The 19,243-nt window shown below is 43.7% G+C and overlaps 2 protein-coding genes across 2 annotated transcripts; both read right to left on the reverse strand.

The window, feature by feature from the left end:
• Nucleotides 1-6: 6 nt before the first annotated feature.
• Nucleotides 7-7,255, reverse strand: thpo (thrombopoietin). The gene is made up of 8 exons (XM_070918767.1): nt 7,229-7,255; nt 3,245-3,390; nt 2,634-2,755; nt 1,734-1,874; nt 1,498-1,622; nt 1,272-1,358; nt 933-1,097; nt 7-150 (listed from the first exon to the last, which is right to left on the reverse strand). The coding sequence occupies exons 1-8, from the start codon at nt 7,253-7,255 to the stop codon at nt 7-9; spliced, it is 957 nt and encodes a 318-aa protein (XP_070774868.1).
• Nucleotides 7,256-16,428: 9,173 nt separating this feature from the next.
• Nucleotides 16,429-18,815, reverse strand: LOC139296381 (zona pellucida sperm-binding protein 4-like). The gene is made up of 8 exons (XM_070918775.1): nt 18,530-18,815; nt 18,226-18,413; nt 17,837-17,934; nt 17,595-17,752; nt 17,323-17,515; nt 17,062-17,209; nt 16,908-16,983; nt 16,429-16,538 (listed from the first exon to the last, which is right to left on the reverse strand). The coding sequence occupies exons 1-8, from the start codon at nt 18,813-18,815 to the stop codon at nt 16,429-16,431; spliced, it is 1,257 nt and encodes a 418-aa protein (XP_070774876.1).
• Between the last annotated feature and the right edge of the window lie 428 nt (nt 18,816-19,243).

A 19,243-nucleotide genomic window follows, 5' to 3' on the forward strand; every position in this document is an offset into this window, starting at 1 on the left:
CTTGTGTCACTGGGAAGTGCATCTGTCCTCCAGGTCAACCATGAACCGGTCCAGTTTGCCTGAGATCAGTTGGTGGTAGTTCAGCAGGACTGTGCTGAGACTCTGGGTGCTTCGAGGAACACAAGATAGTTCTGGACTCACCACTGGCCCCTGCTGGTCCAAACAGAAAACACAACAATGAAGATGATTTTAAAAATGAGTAACAGAAAGAACATGGACAACAGTGAGAAAAGGTGCACACAGATTTTACAAATTGCACTCTTTACTGATAGAAACACTTAACACATAAACACTGATTCTGCTAGGATATTATGTAAAACACAGATCACAGGACATCCATCTTGCACTCTGTCTCACTGGAGAAGTATGCACTGCTATCTTCCTCTTGTCCTGAGGAAGGAAGGCTTGGGGTCACACAACATAACATCATCACTCCCAGGGCACAGATATTCCAGAAAGCCACAGATTTATGAGCAGGATATTTCCACACCAGGGGAAACTGATAATGCCTCTGAATCAGATGCAAACGAGTGAGAGAGAAGCCCATCAACGCGTTTTCACTCACTTCGCGTGAATGTTCATCAACACACTGATACATTTTACTTGGCTCTGTTTGTTGTGATGTGTTTGTGTGTGAGCGACGAAGACAGACATGAGCCATCTTTGATCTGGTGATTTTCAGGTCAAAAGGCGTCCAGACGTTAAAATCAAAAGTTTCTTAGAAGCCTAGGTTGTTTCAACAGCATTTCATTGTCTATATTGATGTGTATGTAGGACCTTCTTAACAGTGAGATATTGCTATTTAAATGGTTATAGGTATCCAAGAAATGTGCACAATTCTTTTGACCAACAAATCACCACAATCAGTGCTTACTGGGAGTGCTGCTTGTGTGCTTGTTTGCATGCAGTTTGTCACTGTGGCTGCTTCTTACACTCAGCTGAAGGTGTGTGAGAATGAGCAGGTAGTTGTTGACATTGTTCTCCAGTCTCTGCAGTAGCGAATCGGCACATCCTGGCTGGCTTGGGGCCCTCACAACCTTCACACTTTCAATAAGGAGCCTCAAGGATGCAACTATGTCACCTCTCTTCTCCTGGTGCTGCGGTAACACACACACACACACACACACACACACACACACACACACGCACACACAGCAATTGTGTTTTTAGAGGATATTGTTAAAGAAAAGATAAACCACTAAAAGCAATAGTAAGCACGTAAGAAATCCATTGTTGTGGAGGAATTTGGACTAATACATGTGCCAACATACTGATTTGTTTTCCCAAGATGCTACATGAAGCTCAGTACAGGGCAGCTGAACTGGTGTGGAGAGAATCGTCGAGCCATTACAGCCAGTCTGCAAGGAAGAGACAGGTGACAGATGTCGGACAAATAGGTGGACTACAGAGGGACAGACTGATGGGAGACTGCAGGTAACAACAGAAACAGGAGGATTAGATACAGCAGGAGAAAGAGAGACATAGTCATGTCCTCACCTGTGCACTCTCCATTGCTGTCACAATACTTATAGCCCTCCTGGCGCCTTTATTACACACAAATTCTATAGGTTTGGTCTCAGCATCCCACACCTCAAAGGCTACCATACAGAGCAGCAGGAGTCCTGGATGAGCACAGAAACACACACTGAAGCTGAGGGGCACCACAAGCCAGCTTGTTCAGCTTATAACTATTAAAATCCCCACAAGTCAAACTTTTTAGGCTCACTACTCACTGCTTAACGCCATGCCCTGCTCGGCCACTCCCGATGAATCCGCATCTGTTCCATTAAGAAATGTGCCAGGTGGAAAATACCCTGTGTCCACTGTAGAGGAGCCGTGTGTCCTTTTTGTCTTCTCACCACTTAATTTCCCACCTTCTCATTCAGTAGTGGGAAGTGTGGGTGTTATCTAGCCTGAGAGCAGGATGGGCTCCAACTTCCCCGTTGCGCAGCATAACAAAATGTTATAGACCCAAAATGGCTTTTCATTGATATTAGCGGGCCTATTTTGCTTCTCGTTTGGCCAGAGTTGGGTGTTCAGGGGACAGCATGCTTGCTGACTAAAAGGTTAATGATTTATTATTGTGAAAGACTCCATTTACACAGCTGACATCAAATCCAGTCCCTACTGCTGGAGGCTATTTACTTTTCGTCAAGGTTTGCACCAGCCCATAGAGGTAGCAACTTGGGTTCATTCAATTCTCAAAATTGGTGTCAGGGGGAGCGACACAGCCCACACACAGCGTGTGGGTGGGTGTGTGGAAGCTACATATGGGTGTGTATCCGGTTTGTGGTGACTTAACTGTGTCTGGCATAATGTACAGGACTTGGAAAATAGTGTTTTTTTAGGATTTCACCCACAATCCCATGTAGAAGGTTAATGTACAGCAAGCCAGATTGTTTTCACATTTATGTTCACAGAAGCTTATAGAAAAGGTCCACACTGAGATTTCTATTTTGCAACTTGTTTCTAATAAGTACACTTACATTTTGACAAAGCTGCTCTATGTATTCTTACAGACATGTGGTCATTGCAGGGAGGACAAGGTGAAATCACTGCCACCGTAATTACCCATCTGAGGATCGTTTAATGGCCTTACTCGCTGTATTCATCACACAGGAGGAGAAGTGGACCAGCGGTCTTCACCCGGATACATGCAATCATCCATCGGGTTGTATTGCCTGGGGGGCGCAGCTGGAAGACGCGGTGACGCTCCAATTCAATTGCCGTGTGGGGGGTTGAGGAGGTATAATAGCTGTCAAAGACACGGATAAGAGAAAACATGGGGGAATGCACCATCCATCCTCATTTCAGACACACGTGCTCGCTCCCATCACCCCAGCCTGGACATTGACTGAGCCCCTGCCCTCTTGTATTTGCGCCCAGGCTGTTTATATGTGCCATGATTAAGACGCATGACGTCTAATATTAGACCCCAAGAGTGTGTGTGCGTGTGTTTGTTGTCACATACAAGGAGAGAGATAGAGAGGGAGATGCAGAGAGAGAGAGAGAGAGAGAGAGCATGAACACTAAACACATGTTTTCTTTTTCTCCCTCCAAGCCTCCTCCTATCTCTGCGGACAATCCCGACCGCCGATAAGACGAATGTGCGCCGCGGCTCCGCAGATAATGACCGGAGCGCCTGGATTTCTGCACACGAGGAGAAAACTGCGGGACATGGCACTGACGGAACCCGCATTGCATCACGGACACGACACCCGGTACCCCGCTGTCTCCCTCCCACCTAAACTGGAGCCGATGAGGAGACTGTAGCATCTTCTCGTAGAGTTTCTTTGCCTGGTAATCCGATGCGGCCGCGCTCTCAGACGGCTGTTGTCGCTCCTGGTCTCCAAAGTCAGCCAGCAGCTGCCTGCTCCGCCGTGCGCCGCTCTGGAGGCGCAAACCCGGTAATTACGCGCCGTGTTGACAACTTTGGCGCGTTGCTATATGGATTGCGCATCAGCAACAAGCCAGTCTCTGGGATCTACTGAGATTTTCCTCCGCTGGAGTGAAGTGTGATCCCCGGGAGTCATCATCGATTAAGTGCGCGCTGCAACCTGTAGCTTTGTGCCCCGTTATTTCAGTCATTGTTCCGCCAAGGCGCAATGGAGGGACACAGCTGACGGTTTTGAATCCGTAGCCCGAGGAGGAGAGAAGAAAAGAGAGGAGGGAAGCAGACTCAGGGGAAACCGTAAGTACGTTGCGTCCTGACAAGACGGATCTCTGTCTGTTTTCTCTCTCCAAAGTGTCAAATCCATGTGTGTCCCCTGAACTTTGTCCATATCTGGCTCAAGGGCAAATGGTAATTGAAGGTCTGATTGTGTTGCGGTGTATTTGCTGGAATTCTGGTGTCATTTTGTGGTTATTGCCCACAGTTTAAGTGTTTTCTGTCAGCTGTAGCCGACTGGAATGAGTGACAATTGAGAAACTTGCCACACAAAACAAAAAGGGGCACAGGTGGTTGTACATCCTTGCGCATCAAGGACTCAAGGTCCTTGTAGTACTGTAGATATATTGCAGTGAAATATATGTGTGAGAAAATGCACCTATGTATGCCTATATATGTCAGATTAAATTATTTTTAAATTATTTTTAGGCCGATGATGAATAATGAAAAGTAAGACATTTAGGAAATAACTTTCCATGGACAGAATTAATTTAGAATCACTACAAAACCAAACCACATAATTCTCGCAACTCTAAATGCTTTGGAAATACATATGACCATGTTCTCATGCTTAAGACAGGAAAAATATTATTATAAATATCTTACCCTTCACTGTCTGCACACAGGATAGGAGACATGTTGTTTTTCCTCTTGTATTTTGGTACCAAACTGGTACCAACCGTGCAGAGGTGGGAGGTATATTTCTAAAGAATCCTGTGGAGATGGAGAGATGTGGGTCAGTGTGCTGGTGCTCGGGGCTGCAGAGCACCCAGTTCCTCTGCTGCCGGGGCCACAGTACCCCTCGCCTGTCTCTATGGCTGCCAGCTCCCTGATAAAAAGAAGTCGGTGACACTGTTTACCCTCAGTTACGAGAGAGGGAGATGATGCAAGGATAAGCTGCAGGCCCAAGGTGCATATGAACCTGAAGTGCATGAATAATCAGACTTGTAAATGAAAACTTGTCTTTGTAAGAGTGTGCTTTTGCCCATCACTCAGTGGTCTCAGAGGAGAGGCCCTGGCTCATTCTGGTGCCTGTGGTCCAGCGCTTTGAACTGGTTGCCTTGCCAACAGCCAATCAGCTGCAGTCTTGCGCAGGACTGTTTTATCTGTCAGCCAGTCAGGGACTTTGACTCCCAGAGGAATTAAGTCTTTTAACCTGTAAAGGATCAGAGAGTTTTATATTCAAATGCACGCTGGCCTGAGACCAGTCAATTTGTTTCATGTGACGCTGCCATCAATTTAAATCTTGGATTCATTAGTGACCCTCTGTCTTGGTGGTACAAGTTTAAAACAATGCTAGAAATGGGTAAGGTAACCATATTTGCTTTGGCCTGAGAAAATTCTGAACTTCCTCAATTTCCCATCCAACTGAAGGCATATTGGCAAACATGACGGATGTTTGGCTCCTGACAAAGCAGCAGTGAATCCTTGGAACAGTGGTTATCTTTCAGGTGTGAGTCTCACTTGGCACCACATCTTTCAGTGCAATAGATTTCGCTGCCAGTGAGTAGCACCGCCGAAAAAGCCTTTAGTGAAAGCCCAGAGCGATGAGCTCACAGTATTATAATGTGGCATCTGAGGAAAGGAAATGATCTGAGAGTGTAACAAACCCTACATGTGTGAGCTTTTAGTGTTGGATGCAATCTCTCAGTTTTTTGGCATATGAGCTTCAACAGCGATTGTTGTGGTGCCCGTGAGCATGCACTTCACTGCGAAATGTTTGGCAGCCAATAGTAGAAGACAGTGGTTCTCCTGCGTAAGATACACTTGAATATGAGGCAATGCATAGATTCTGACTACATCTATTGTGGTTACAGACACATACAGACAAATGGGTGACAATTTAAGGAAAACCCAACATACAGGGTCTTCGTAAGATGTTGGACCGTTATGAGCACTGTCTGAAACATCTGTCCAAAATCTCCCATAGGTGATCAGTTGGGTTGAGATCTGGTGTCTGTGAAGACCAGTGCGTGTAATTCACATCATTTGTATGCTCAGTAATTGACCCTGTGTGCCCAGTGGATTGGGGTATTGCTGTTAATACCACCAGGTTTTCGCTTTAATTTGTCAGCCATCTGTACGCTGTTATCAGGAAATGTGTTTTCACTGGTGGAAGAAGGATAAAAGCTGAGAGAGAGCGTCAGAGAAAAAGAACGTGAGAAAGTAAATGTGAGACAGTTTAAGGCTTTACATTTTCTTCACTTGCTGTTCTTCCTGTTATCCGATCCATCATTCAATAATCACTCATATTGTCCCATGAAAGCACGGAATACTTATTGCTTCCATTCTTCAAACAGAACAAAAACCTGTTAAGAGAGTCATTTCAGTTTTGACTGCATCAACATGAGAACGTTGATTTTTACACATGCAAGGATTTTGAAGGACATGGACATAAACTCAGCCAGAGAGGGTGTGACTAAATACAATGAGTTGCAGTATGGGAAATATAAGATCCAGTTTTTTGAGCTTGACCCATACCAGGAACTAAAAGTCAGGACGTCTTCTGCTCCGTCGACTGCGTTGACCATTCCTTTTTAAAATGTCTGTTTTGAGAGACCCCCATCTTTATGAAAACTGCAATACTAAATGACAGGAGTAAAGACCAAGAACAAAAAATAATGCAGTGAGATTTAGAAATACGATCTGAAATAAAATCCACAAATTGAATAACTGTAACTGATTGTACAAAAATACTGGAGCCACTTCACTTGAAACTACTCGTCCTGTTAGGCTGCATGACAGTGAGGTACAGTGATGAGAAAATATGACGTAAATTCAGTGTACTGTATTCATACATGAACCAACACTGAACGTCCTGTATGACTGATGTACTAATGGCAGCCAAATATTTGAACATGGTTTGCTATAAAGTCACCAATGGCTTTATCCACTTACTTAAGGGAAAGCCTATTATAAGGCAACTGTAAATATTTCTTTATGACATTGAGCGCCATATATCCGCCTACCACAAGCCTCACCCTAGTGAATTACTCATCACTCTTCATCAATCCAGTGATGACTCAAACCGGGAGCAAAGGACAGTCGAGACTTTCAGAAATACCACGCAAGAGTTAAAAAAAAACAAAAAAACATAGGCTAGCAATCTATCCAAACAATCATTTAGGCTATTACACCGACACCTGGCTGCACGCGCCTCCGCACAAAAAAAAAAGCGAACATCATCAAGTCCGGTAACTCCAGAGAGAGACAGCAGCACAGTGAGTGGAGGAGGGAGGCGGTGTTTTGCAGTCAAACCGCACCAGCCCTGCTGCGAGGCGACAGCCAGATATACTCTCATCTGGCACACACACACACACACACGCGCGCGCGCTTTGCATCATGCAGGGGGGCTCGCGATAAGAAACCTGTTACACACTGACTGCACATGTGATGGCGGACAGCGGCGCCGAGTCCTCCTCCGCAGATTAATCAGCGGGCGGAACTTGCACTCCTGAGAGTCTCCGAGCCGGCGTCTTAATGAGGATATTGCGGCAATGGTGAAGGGCAAGGCCGAAAACCGGACGCTCCAGTATCAGCAAACTTTGGTGAGTTTCTGACATGGTCGCAGATGATGTTGTCCGTCATGTGTCGGGCATGTAGAGGGGTTTCATATGTGCCTGTTCGGCCGGAGGATGGAGACACAACTGCTGGTTAATGAGAACAGGAGGAGACTGTGCAGCCTTTTATTGAATAATCCTATATATAAAATGCAGATAAAATAGTCTTTAGTAGCTGATTTTAGGCTCTTTTGGTCTGCTTCCCCTCTAGTTGCTGCTGTGTGATTCAGTGTCCCTCCCTGCTCCTCCATTCATTCACCTTGATCCACAGGTGTTGCATCACTCTCAGCCTCGGCCTGCCTCTGCCTGTCATAATTAATTCTTATCTATTTAGATTTCACCAAACCACATCAGGTTAATTTGTTCAGCTTCAAGAAATGCATGTATGGCTATCTCTGATCACTTTATGTATGGCCTAATGGGTCATTATTAAGATGTTAATATCCTTGAAATATAAGATTAGAGCCCCCCTCTGCTTACTGAGCTCTGATGTATTTTGCTCACGTCCTGTGTCTTCTTTATCTCCTCTATTTCTCCTGCAGATCTTGTCCGTCCTCATGCCCCCTCGTCTATTCCTCTGTCATCTTCCCCTTCAGCCCTTCCTGTTTGCTAGCGCGGCCCCCCTCCACTTATGAACCAAAAGTGGAGTGTTTCTGAATATTAATTGCCTCATGCACCAGTTTCCCCACTCATGCCATTGCAGGACTGACAGTGATACCCTGGAGCACTTTCACGCAGGGATATCTATATTCAGATAAAGGGACAGACAGACAGAGAGGCAGGCCAGGCAGTCAAACCAGTGGATTAAAGTGTCCTTCCTCCCTGATTTGTGTGTCTGTGACTGCAGTCGCCTTTTGTCTTCCTTTTCTCTGTTCTCTTTGTGTCCGTGCGATCTTGTGCTCTCACGTGTGAAAGATCTGTCGGTCAGTCCGTCTTCCTGCTGCTGCGTTGGGCCCAAGTGGTACAGAGGTGTTTTTCTGCTGTGAAGATCGATGCCGCGCTGTGTGTCTCAGTGTAAAGATCAATAGTAATGTAAAATGGTAGTCGGAGTCTTAGAGGATTGGAACGTGCTGTCTGTGCCCCCCTCCTCAGATCAATGGCTTTATCATTCACTCCCTGTATACCAGTCCATTACCCAAAAATAGATGCATTTGTGTCTTTTTCTGCTCATGTAAGCGATTGTGCAGCTTGTGTCCTGATACTTTCTAAGTGCAAAGTGGCAGCACTATTCATCAGACACCTTCCCTCAGGTTAAAACAAAGCATCTGTGTTTTCCTTCTTAGAAAACTGAATGACGTAGAGATAGATATTAGCCACACATTTCAAAATCAGATGAGTGAAGGCTCGCACAGTTTCTCGCCGCTGTAGCTGCAGTCTAAAATTGGATGTTGACAAAAGGACCCTCTGTGTTTTATTGTTTGCCATCAGCAAGATTCAGAGGATTTTCATGTCATGTGGCTGCTTGAGTTTTGGCAGCAGAGAACCACTGGTGCTGTCGCAGGAGTAAGCAGATGACACGGAGCAGATAGAGGGGAAAAAAATAGAGATCTTTCTGATAACTTCTCCAGGAGGAAGCAGCACAGAAATGTCATCTCCTCATTCACAGCCGCTGTTCTAAAAAAAGCCATTTCCCCCACCGTTTCTGGCAATAATCTTTTTATAGAATCAGCAGCTGATTGACTGTAGTGTTTACAGAGACAATGGAACAGAAATAACCCTTTAATTTATTGCTCCTGTTGGCACTCGAGTTTTACAATCAGTGAGCTTTGCTGTGACAATCCATTAAGATAAAATGTGGTGGGTATCATAAACATATCATACACAAGAGCCAACGACTGAATAATTGATACAATTATATTGCAAATGGCCATGATTACATTTCCCTCCGTGCAAAATCAACCCTAAAGAAAACAATTATTTGATATGTAAATGACATCCATTCATATATTGTGCACAGCAGCACTGATGCTGTATTTTCAGCCACTGCACCAAACAGATTTCTTAGAAAGCATTTCACAATCCCCACTAACCTCTCTGAACTCAATATCCAAAGGGAATAGTAAAGCAGAGCATCAACAAGCTATTTATAACCATTAAGATTTTCATGAATAAGGCGGTGTGTAGAAACTCTTTATTTTTGGCAGCAGCTGCTGTTTTCTGGGTCCTGAGTGGAGATGCAGGAGAGATCCTTTGAGCTATGACTGACAGTTGGAAAGTAACCAAGGGTCTGGTGCATGGGTCACTGGCTCCTACAACTGCTGTCAGGTGCAGTGCATGCTGGGACGGCGCAGCGGCAGGGGCTGTCTGCCTCCCTGGCGTCTCGTGGGATGTCAGGAAGGAGCAGGTAAGAATACGTAGGTCAGGGTACCGAAGAGAAAAGAGGCGGTGACAGACGGTGTTGTGGTGACTTGGTGTCGAGGTGCTGCAGCCTTCCATCTGAAGCTTTTTCAGGAGCTTTATTCAGGGGTGTGGGAGGTCTGCAGTCTGAAGTGTTGCTCCATAGGTCCTGCATGTGCATTCAGTTTGTGTATGTAGGTGGGTATGTACTGCACCTACGCACATGTACCTGCCCACACATACAATACGTGCTTAAACGAGTGTGTGGTAATTCTCTGTCGGAGCAGATGTTAGAGACGGCATGTTCATGTCCTTTCAGCAGCAGGAGGCTTGAGGATTTGGCTGCTGCAGGGATCAAAGTCATGATCCACCTGAAAAGGAAAAGCTGCCACCCCACACCTCTCCTCGCCCCACCCCCACCCCCCTGCCACAGGGCACTGCAGCACCGCGGATATATACAGTACACAAGCTGCCGGACTTACTCAATGTATGCATGTGTGTGTGTGTGTTTATTTCTGAGTAACCTGCTGCACTGATGATCCACTGAGAAGATCCAGTCCTCACTCTTTTGAGTCTTTCCATATGTCTGTGATTGGTTGATGAATATTTAAAGCAACGCTACTGCAACAAAAATTTGGGTAAAAATATGCATATAGTGGCGCAGGAGATGAGAACACAGTCTTATGTTCCCTCACTGAGGCAAAGAATTGGCAGCCACAAAAAATGTAAAGGAAAAATACAAAATATGTGTCTGAATCATTTGTTCTTCTACATATTGAATATCAGTGCTTACATTGTTAGTATGCAGGATGGATACAATTGCACATACAGTATTAAGACCGCACATGTTTATATTTACATACTGCTAGTTTTCACCATGCAGCATTCGGACACAGATTGTCTCCTGAACAGCAGTGAGAAAGCACACAGAAAACTGGACTGTGAGATCTGTTGCCGCTCTCTTCTCTTTTGTATTGTTTGGTGTAAAGTGTCACAGACCAGTTGGGTTGGTAAATATGAGCATGCTGTTTGCAGTTTCCTTCCATCACGTTTAAAGGATTTCTGGGTTTTTGAAATGAAACAGTGTGACCGTACATCTCATTGCCATTTGGTGCAGCTTTCATGAGAAGTTCCCCTGTGCTTTATGAAGATATTTGAATAGAATTAGATTATCATTCATATGGTATCTCTGTGTATCTCAGCATCTTTCTCTCTCCCTCTGTCGCTGTTGCACACACACACACACACACACACACACACACACACACATACACATACACACACACACACACACACATACATAAAAGCGCTGTCTCTTCAGGGGGGTCTAGTTCCTCATAGTCAGCATTCTGTCCATTCCCGCTCACAGAGGCTGGCTCGGGTCCATTTCAGGTCCTGTCACTTCCAAATAGTGCTGTTACCTGCACGCCACTGAGCGGGCCACTGCAGAGACTGCAGACAGAAAAGATCTATCTCAATTCATTTGACTGTTAAAATAGACCGTGCTCGCCGTACTGTAGACGGTGTTTTCATGAACCGAAGGGCTTTGCACAGCTGACATTTAGAAAATACAATGTACTTATAAAACCTCTCAGAGGATGTACGGCCTAATGATTTGTAATAATAAACATTAGTTGGCAAAACAAAATGAATAAGTAGTATTATGAAATAAACGGTAGTGGAAGAAGTATTGAGATCCTTTACTTCAGTCAAAGTATTCTTTAAGCAGAATGGCCCTTTTTTATGTTGTTATATATTATATTGTCCGATTATAACTGACTTCCATTAGTATTGTAGATGCATTTACATGTGAGCAGTATTTTAATGCTGTAGTGTGGAGTAGTATAGAAATAGAATCAATAAATATAGAAATGTAGTATAGAAGTGTAGAAATATAACTCAGCATAATAAGAAGTAGCTCAAGACTGTACTTTAGTAGTTAAAATTACAGTATTTAAAATGTAGATATCACCACAGGAAACAAAAATATTAATTGTCATTTCTTTACATGCTGTGTGCATCATTTATGTTTACAAAACATAGACAGACCTCTCCGTGTGTCTTTTATTTCCAGTTCTGACTCCCGGTAATTCTCATTTTAAACCTGTTGCAAACGTTATGTCTGCGGATGAGTGTCATGATGATTTACGCCAAACAACCAGCCCCCCCCCCCCCCCAAGTCTTTTTCTGACAAGAAGCTTGATCCGTCACTCTCTCTGACATCACCCCTCCCAAACCTCCCCCCATCCAATTCTGCTGTTTTCTACTAACATGATCAGAGTATGTGTGTTGCTGTATTTTCACTTGTCTGGGTTTCACACACGTGCACAGGTCTGCTCGAAAGCATCAAGGTTTTTCCTGTTTATTTCACTGTCTGTGTGTGTGTGTGTGTGACTCTGACTCACAAGTAACTATTCTAAAAGCAGCCTCCGCTACCTATATTAATGCAAATGTAGACAGCGGGATGAGTCAAATTTGTCACTTCCTCCTCTAATTCAATTTTCAATCTTGTCCCTGGAGGGTTCAGGGCTCAGATTAGCACGAGTGCTTTAGTCCTCCTGTTATTCCCCTGCTCTCATCAATACACGCTCAGCTCGCATTTAAGTAATCGCACCGCTGCAACAGCATGTTGGAGTTTAAGGGTCTAAAGCATCCATCTTTCTCTCTCCGCAGTGATGAGTCCCCTTCACTCTCGCACACTACAGAAAAGAAGAGATTAAAATCATCTTATGAATATGTATTAATAAAAAGCAGCGAGGACGAAAGTTTTAGATGTTCGAGGCTTCATCGTTAAGAGTGTCAAATATTTGTCCTTGCTGTCTCCTCACTGTGAATAAATCATCCTGCAGTGCCGTGGGAACTGCTGAATAATAAAGGACTTTTTATCTCATCTGTTGTGCTAGGCTTGCACATGCTCTGACTTAGAAAGGCGGCAAAGTGAGTGATGTAGCAGTGAAGCGGGGGGTCTTACGCAGTAGAGAGTTGGTGGACATGTGGTGCTCTCTCCATGTTGCTGGAAGGTTTTCATGTGGTAGGTGAATGTGTACAGCAAGTGGTGCCGTAGAGTGAAATGTAATTGCTGTAGGATAGCTGGCAGTAATGAGGGAGGGTTGGCTGGTACGTAGAAGTGGTGGGAAATACAGCCCGCACGATGCAGGATTTATGAGGAGGATATTTATATTGATATCTGGGAACGATATATCAGCCGATAGTACTTTCTTTCTAAACATAAACACATAACATGAACAAACAATCTTGTTACAGATCCATTAGATTAGTTTGTTTTTATTTTATTTTGTGCAAAATATATATTGAGCAGGATATTTTACAGCTGAAATGTCAAGTTGTCAGTGCTCTCTGATGACTGAATAACCTCAAACGCAGTTCGGCATTTCATGCAATTTCTTGTTACTGATAGTAAGATAAAGCTTATCTATCTAGCTCTCGTGGGCAATATGGATAAAGCCTTGTATTATGGTATTTAATATCATGGTATCAATATGATATAGTAGATTCTCTGTATGTTTTTGGATATTACAATGAATAAGCCCAACACACCCAGAGATACTAAAGAGACGTAGCTGCAAAACTACAAATGATTTGTCAAAATCTCTGCCAGTGGACACATTGTCTTATAGTATATACAGTATCTTTATATTGCACTCCTGCATATTACTATCACTTGTAGTATGGGAGCCACATGGCAGAAGTATTGAAGTGTCCATAACAGTTGTGACAAGTACATGTTTGACAAGGGAAGACTGTGTGTTCATTGTGAATAAATGTAGATAAAAGCTGGAGGTAGTCATGTAAACTCACATCCTTATTGTATAACATGTACATGTAATGTTGGGGGAATGTTTTTTGTGAAATAATTGAAGGTGTTTGTTGGCATTAATGCATATTTTATCTCAGTAGAGATGGTCTTTCCCCTGAATACCTACAGTAGACTGAACAAAGTGTAAAAGAGTCTCGGGCTGCAGTTTCTCACCAGATGCAAAGTCAGTATTTCTTTACAAAGGATGTTTGGATCTGATTTGTTTCTGGGTGGCAGCAGTTTTGTATAAATAAGGAGATATTAAGGAGGAGAATTATGACGTGAGCCGTGTTTGACTGATTGACAGGTGACTCAGCCTTTCACAGTCAGCCATGATAGCTGCTGCTTGCTCCACTCAGGCTTCCTCTCCTTTTTGTCTGAATTTGGATTTTCTGGATTTTCAGTCAATGATTGTTCAATTGAATTAGTTGGATTAATGTTAGTTAGATTATCTTTCAGTTTTTTACACCTATTTATTTGTGGTAAACACAATGTCTTCCCTTGTGAAACAATACTCTCTGTAAGAATTCCGCTCTATGAAAAACCAGTCAGTAGAAACCTGTGGGAGGCAGGAGTTGAACTGGTGTAGAGGGTTGTGATGTGGGAGGTAAACTAACTGACTAATGTAGATACAGAAGTTGGTCATGTGGGAGGTAAACTGGTTACAGACAACAGCTCATTTAACCCACAGGGTCCCACCTGCTGCTCTCCCAGGGGGCCGTGCTCCAGATGGCTGGTGATTGCTTTCACACGGGCCAAAGAAAGAAACGCTAACAGGCCCCGTTTATACTCCTAGTGGGTGTTTGTCTGGTGCTACTGGTGGGTTTGTGTGTGTCTATACTTTATGTGTGGGTGCATGAAGAATTTGTTTGCCAACCCACACGATTCAGTAAGAAAGTTGATATTCAGTGTAGCTGTGAATAGATTTTAATTTGTCACTAAGTGTAGTGATGTAGACCGGCTACCAACCAGGAAGACCAGCAGCGTCGGCCACTTTCATGCATTACTTCATTGATCTTTAGAAGTTGACAGATGTGGGTCATTTAACTTAGGAAACACTAACACAGCCATAATGATTCTCTTTTGATTAAGAAAAAGTGGAACTGGCCTCTAAACTGTCGCCATTTGGGGGTTTTCGGATTCTGTGTAGAGAATATGTAGTGAAATTTGGCTGTTTTATTCTTAAAATTATGAGTATGGGGTGTCTTATATAGGTGTTCAGTACATGTACGAACAAATCTTTAACACTGAATTTTCAGAGTGAACTGACTACACTGCATCACCATTCAGTCACGGATCAAATCAGTAATTTTTTGCAACGGAGCTCCCCTCACTGGTGACTGAGTTACTTGTTGAAATCTTGCTGAAAGGCAGCAAAAGCCACAGACACAGTCATGTGAGAAGTCTTAGTGATGTATGTACTGAAGTGCATTTTGAACAGCAATGCGGTCGCTTAGCAAAACCACATAGTCAATAACTACAAATGTCTGAACTGATTTTCCACCTACTGGTTAAGACACACATCATATAATACACATAAACACAACAGTACCGGTTTCAGTTCTTTGTTGCTTGACGTCTTTCCCCTTGTTTTTTTCTGTCTGTATCTCAACTGTCACGTTAGTAAGGGTTCGCAAAATGCCAGAAATAATCCTAGAAATCAAGAATATATAATTACTAGAAATTAATTACAAAATGACATTGTTGCACATTTGAATGCCTTACTGAGTTTTAGAAATTACGCTGACCACCGTAGTGTGAAGGTTGTGTCGTCTTTGCATAAAGAGCCCCACTAGGCTGGAATACATTTTTTCCTATTGCAGCTTTAAGATCAAACAGAATTCACTTCACTAATAGCTCTAAAGAAAAGCAGACAGAAGACATTGTCAATGTTAGAATTTGCCAAAAGTGAATTATTTTATACCCCTATTGTTTTTATGAAAGATCTGGATTCTCTTATTTAGGACAAAGTGATAATTTGGTCAAATATAATGGCCTTGAAGTGCCCAGTTATGCCTGAACTGTATTGGTTTTCACCACCATTTCCTTAATTCTTTATTTTCCTAATATTTAATATGCCACACACAATCTGCGCTGCATCCACCAGTTTGCTTTAATTGACAGCATTTTTAAACCAGTGGCAAAACGTGTTTACATTTCACAGACATGTTTATGCATGTCCACCCAGCAGCTGTCCTCTGGGATTTTGAAGTGTGGCTTATAGACGAGGCAGTGCTCGCTGTCTGAATGTGATGTATAACTGCCTCTTTGCTTAAATGCTTCCCAGCAGGTTGGAGGTTAAAGTGGAGGGAGATGAGCATCCTGACAGCACGGCCCTTCTCTTTGCTCGTCAGTCAGACCGAATCCATACGGCTGCTCTGCTTTCCTTCTGCACCTCCTGTGCATGAGAGCAGAAAGAGCGAGTCTGGAGGAGTCGTGATGCCCATCTCAATGAGAGGAGGGGGTGGAGGAGTTGAGTGGGACAAAAAAGGGAGGTGGTGCGCAGAGCAGTGGAGGAGAGATGCTGCGAGTCGTAGCATACAGAGAAACCCAGAGGGACTGTTATCAAAAAATAAAGAGTATTGAGCCAGGAGGAGTCGTGATGCGGCATGCTTGAAAGAATCATGTTTACAAGGGAAAGGAAAAATAAGGTTAAGATCCTGTTCATGCCTTAACCAGTACTGTAAAACTGGTGGTACTCATTAAGAGCAACATTTTAGTACAACACTCCACTACAAGTACAAATTCACAGCTGACTTGCGCATTAGTCTTACCGTTCGTTGTAACATTGTCACATCTTTCAGTGAAGTATAGATCTACAGCAAAGTACCCAGTTGTAATGCAACCTTGTGATTTCTCAGCAGGAAGAGGGGTTGCATTACTGCTCGACTACACTGCCTCTGCAAAAACCTCTACCTCAGCAAAAGGAGAAAAAAAAAAAAAAAAAAAAAAAAAGCCAGTGACCTTAAGAGCAAATCAGACAAGACCCAGTTGTAAGCATGAGCTTTTATTAAAAGTCATGGCCAGATATGGCTGCCAGTGGATTGTCATGTCTTCGATTTGGTGTTGGAAGTAGATTTAGTCAGGATGACCTCTCCGCTTGAGACCAGAGCCCTCTGACTTGAGGAAACTTTCCTCAATGCAGCTGCAGCTCTTCCTACAAGAGAAGGACAGAAAGTGCATCAGTCACTTTAATGACAAGTTTAAAATCTGACAGAAGTCATTTGTCAAACCAAAATGCTAAACATTCTCTGGTTCAAGCTCCAATCTGAGGATTTGCTTTAGATTTCACCTTTGGAAATGCATGAAGCACCGAACCCACTTTGGTATCAATTCAGGGCATCTGCAGATACAGATTCCTGAGCCAATACCCCATCAATTTTTCCACTGTCCAAATGTAAAATTCACATACTCACTGTATGGAACTTAGGTTAACCTAAGGCCAGGGATTTTGGTTTAATGAAGCAACTATGGATTTGTAGACAAATATTTTTCAACTACATTTTGCAGTTAAGGAGCTACTCACGTTGCCGGTGGCATGGCTGTTCACAAGAGTTTGTGCTGCTGGGATAACACACTGCTGTAGCACAATGGATGAACACCTGAAAGAGAGCCAGTAGTATATTTGGTCCAGGAAACTACCAAGATTGTCACTTAAGGGACTAATGTGAATACTGTACCGCGTCTTTCTGACTGGCAAAGGTGTTTTGATCCACAAATGTGAACATTTTAACGATGAAACGTTTGTGGTGCGTTGGGTAATGAAGTCCAGAGGAGCCATCCACAGGCACCACTGTGGTTAAGTAACGGTCATCATGGAAGGAACACCTGGAGCCAACAAAAGCTCATGTTAAAAAAAAAAAAAAAAAAAAAAGTTGCTCAAATTTATGCAATTCTTTGCAAAAGTTATTAAACTCATATTTGTATGCTTTTCTATATACCCGTCAACCAGTAGGTCCCACTGTGGCAGGCTGTGAGGATTGGGGGTGGACGTGGCCCAGCAGTGCTCCAGATTCAGGATGATGTTTGGATCAGACCTCTCCAGGATGCTCACCTGGACATAGACTGGTTCCCTCAATACTTTAGAGATTGGGTAGTCTTCTGGAGTGTAGAAGGAGCTATACGCCACCTCTTCTGCAATCAAAATGGTGCAGTTTTAGTATATACACCCCACAGATTCTGCACCAGCCAGCATCATTATGAGGCTCCTCACCCTCCACACATCCCTTTGAGTGACACTGTCCGTTGCCCAGTTTCAGCTCCACTCTGAGGAGTCCTGCAGCAGCGACCGGCACAGGTGGAGGAACATCGTTCACCTCCATGACAAGAGCCTCCACAGCTGTGCCAGAATACCTACACTGGAACAATAACCTGTTGGGAGACAGGACTTTACAACTCAGGAAACCTCAGTGGGTCACAAGAGCAATATGGGAGTTTGATTTTATACCAACTCACTCAAAATGGCTGTCCCTGGTGATCGATCCTCTGGGTCCAACTCCCACTTCATATGAGGAAGACATGTGGTTCTCGTACACTACGTAACCCTCTTCCTCCTGCAGGTGGAAAAGATTTGAGTGCTCACATGAGTCAAAGAAAGTGTTAAATTTACAAGGACATAATTCTGTTTCAAGCCTCTCAAATGAGAGTTTGCCAGTTTCTCCATGTTTACATAATTGTAAATTGAATCTTCAGTATTAGGAGCATTTGTTAAACAAAAACCCATGGGGCTGGGGAAACTCATGCTGGGAATTTCTGAATGTTGCATTTTATAGCCTGAGTAGTTGAAGAATTCAAGCATGTTTAAATTGTCACATATTAGTTAAAGCAAAGTCTGCACCAGCCACCTTTATTGTAGTACCACATGCAGTCACAGGGAACTGAAAGATGGTAAATGTAGAGGTAAAGTCCACTGGGGTACAGGAGTGGTCGTTTGTTTCTAGCAGGCTGACTGAATCCACATCTATGTGGGGCATGGTGGCATCTCGAGCCACAACCACCACAAACTGGCCATCCCTGGTACACTGCACAGTCACTGGGTGAGAAGAAAATAGATGGAGGAGTTTCTCTGTTGTAGTAGTTGCGAAATTTCACACTCACCATGCAGTGTTTGTATGAGAGGCACTAGAAACTATAGTAGAGGGCACGTACCTGCTTTCCCATAGTAGCACTGCTGCCCATCAAAGCAGCAATTAATGTTTTCACACTGCTCAGCTGTGATATCTTGGGTCCCACACTGGATCTTCTCACCCACCTCCACCTGGCATTTATCAAAGGGAGCTGCAGGTAGAGGGACCTTCGACTGCTGCTTAGGCAGCTGAGGAGGAAGAGGAGGTTGGTGTTTCTGCAGAGGCAGTGCCCAGTGATGCTGGGCAGCAACATCACAAGCCAAAACAACCACAACAACAACACCAAACAGACACTTGAAAAGCTCCATTATGGTATGAGTAACTACACAACGGCCAAAACTGCAACAACAGCACCTACAGCTCAGACGCAGGCTTTATACACGATTGATTATGTGTAGTTCGCTAAGAACTCCGCCTCTCATTGTTAGGAGTCAATTGTGTGGCCGCCCTGCAGAGCTAATCAGCTGGGAGCTGACAGGTGGAGCTCATTGTCTGCTCATCTGTCTGAGAAGAAGTCATTACATGACTGTTGAGTCAAAGCTGAGTGGATTTTTTTTTCTAAAAAAAGACTAAGCTGTGACCTGTGTGGATGCTGTGAGCTGCAGCCAGTGAATTTTCTGACACACTGAGTTTGAACCTCAGTGTGTTGACAGAAGCTGACTATCTTTACTGTGACCCGATACTGTATTATTTCTGAAAAAGTGAAAAAACCTGCTGCATCACACTGACATCTCTT

This window comes from Enoplosus armatus, chromosome 14, assembly GCF_043641665.1.
Source record: "Enoplosus armatus isolate fEnoArm2 chromosome 14, fEnoArm2.hap1, whole genome shotgun sequence".
In the NCBI taxonomy this organism is placed as follows: domain Eukaryota; kingdom Metazoa; phylum Chordata; class Actinopteri; order Centrarchiformes; family Enoplosidae; genus Enoplosus; species Enoplosus armatus.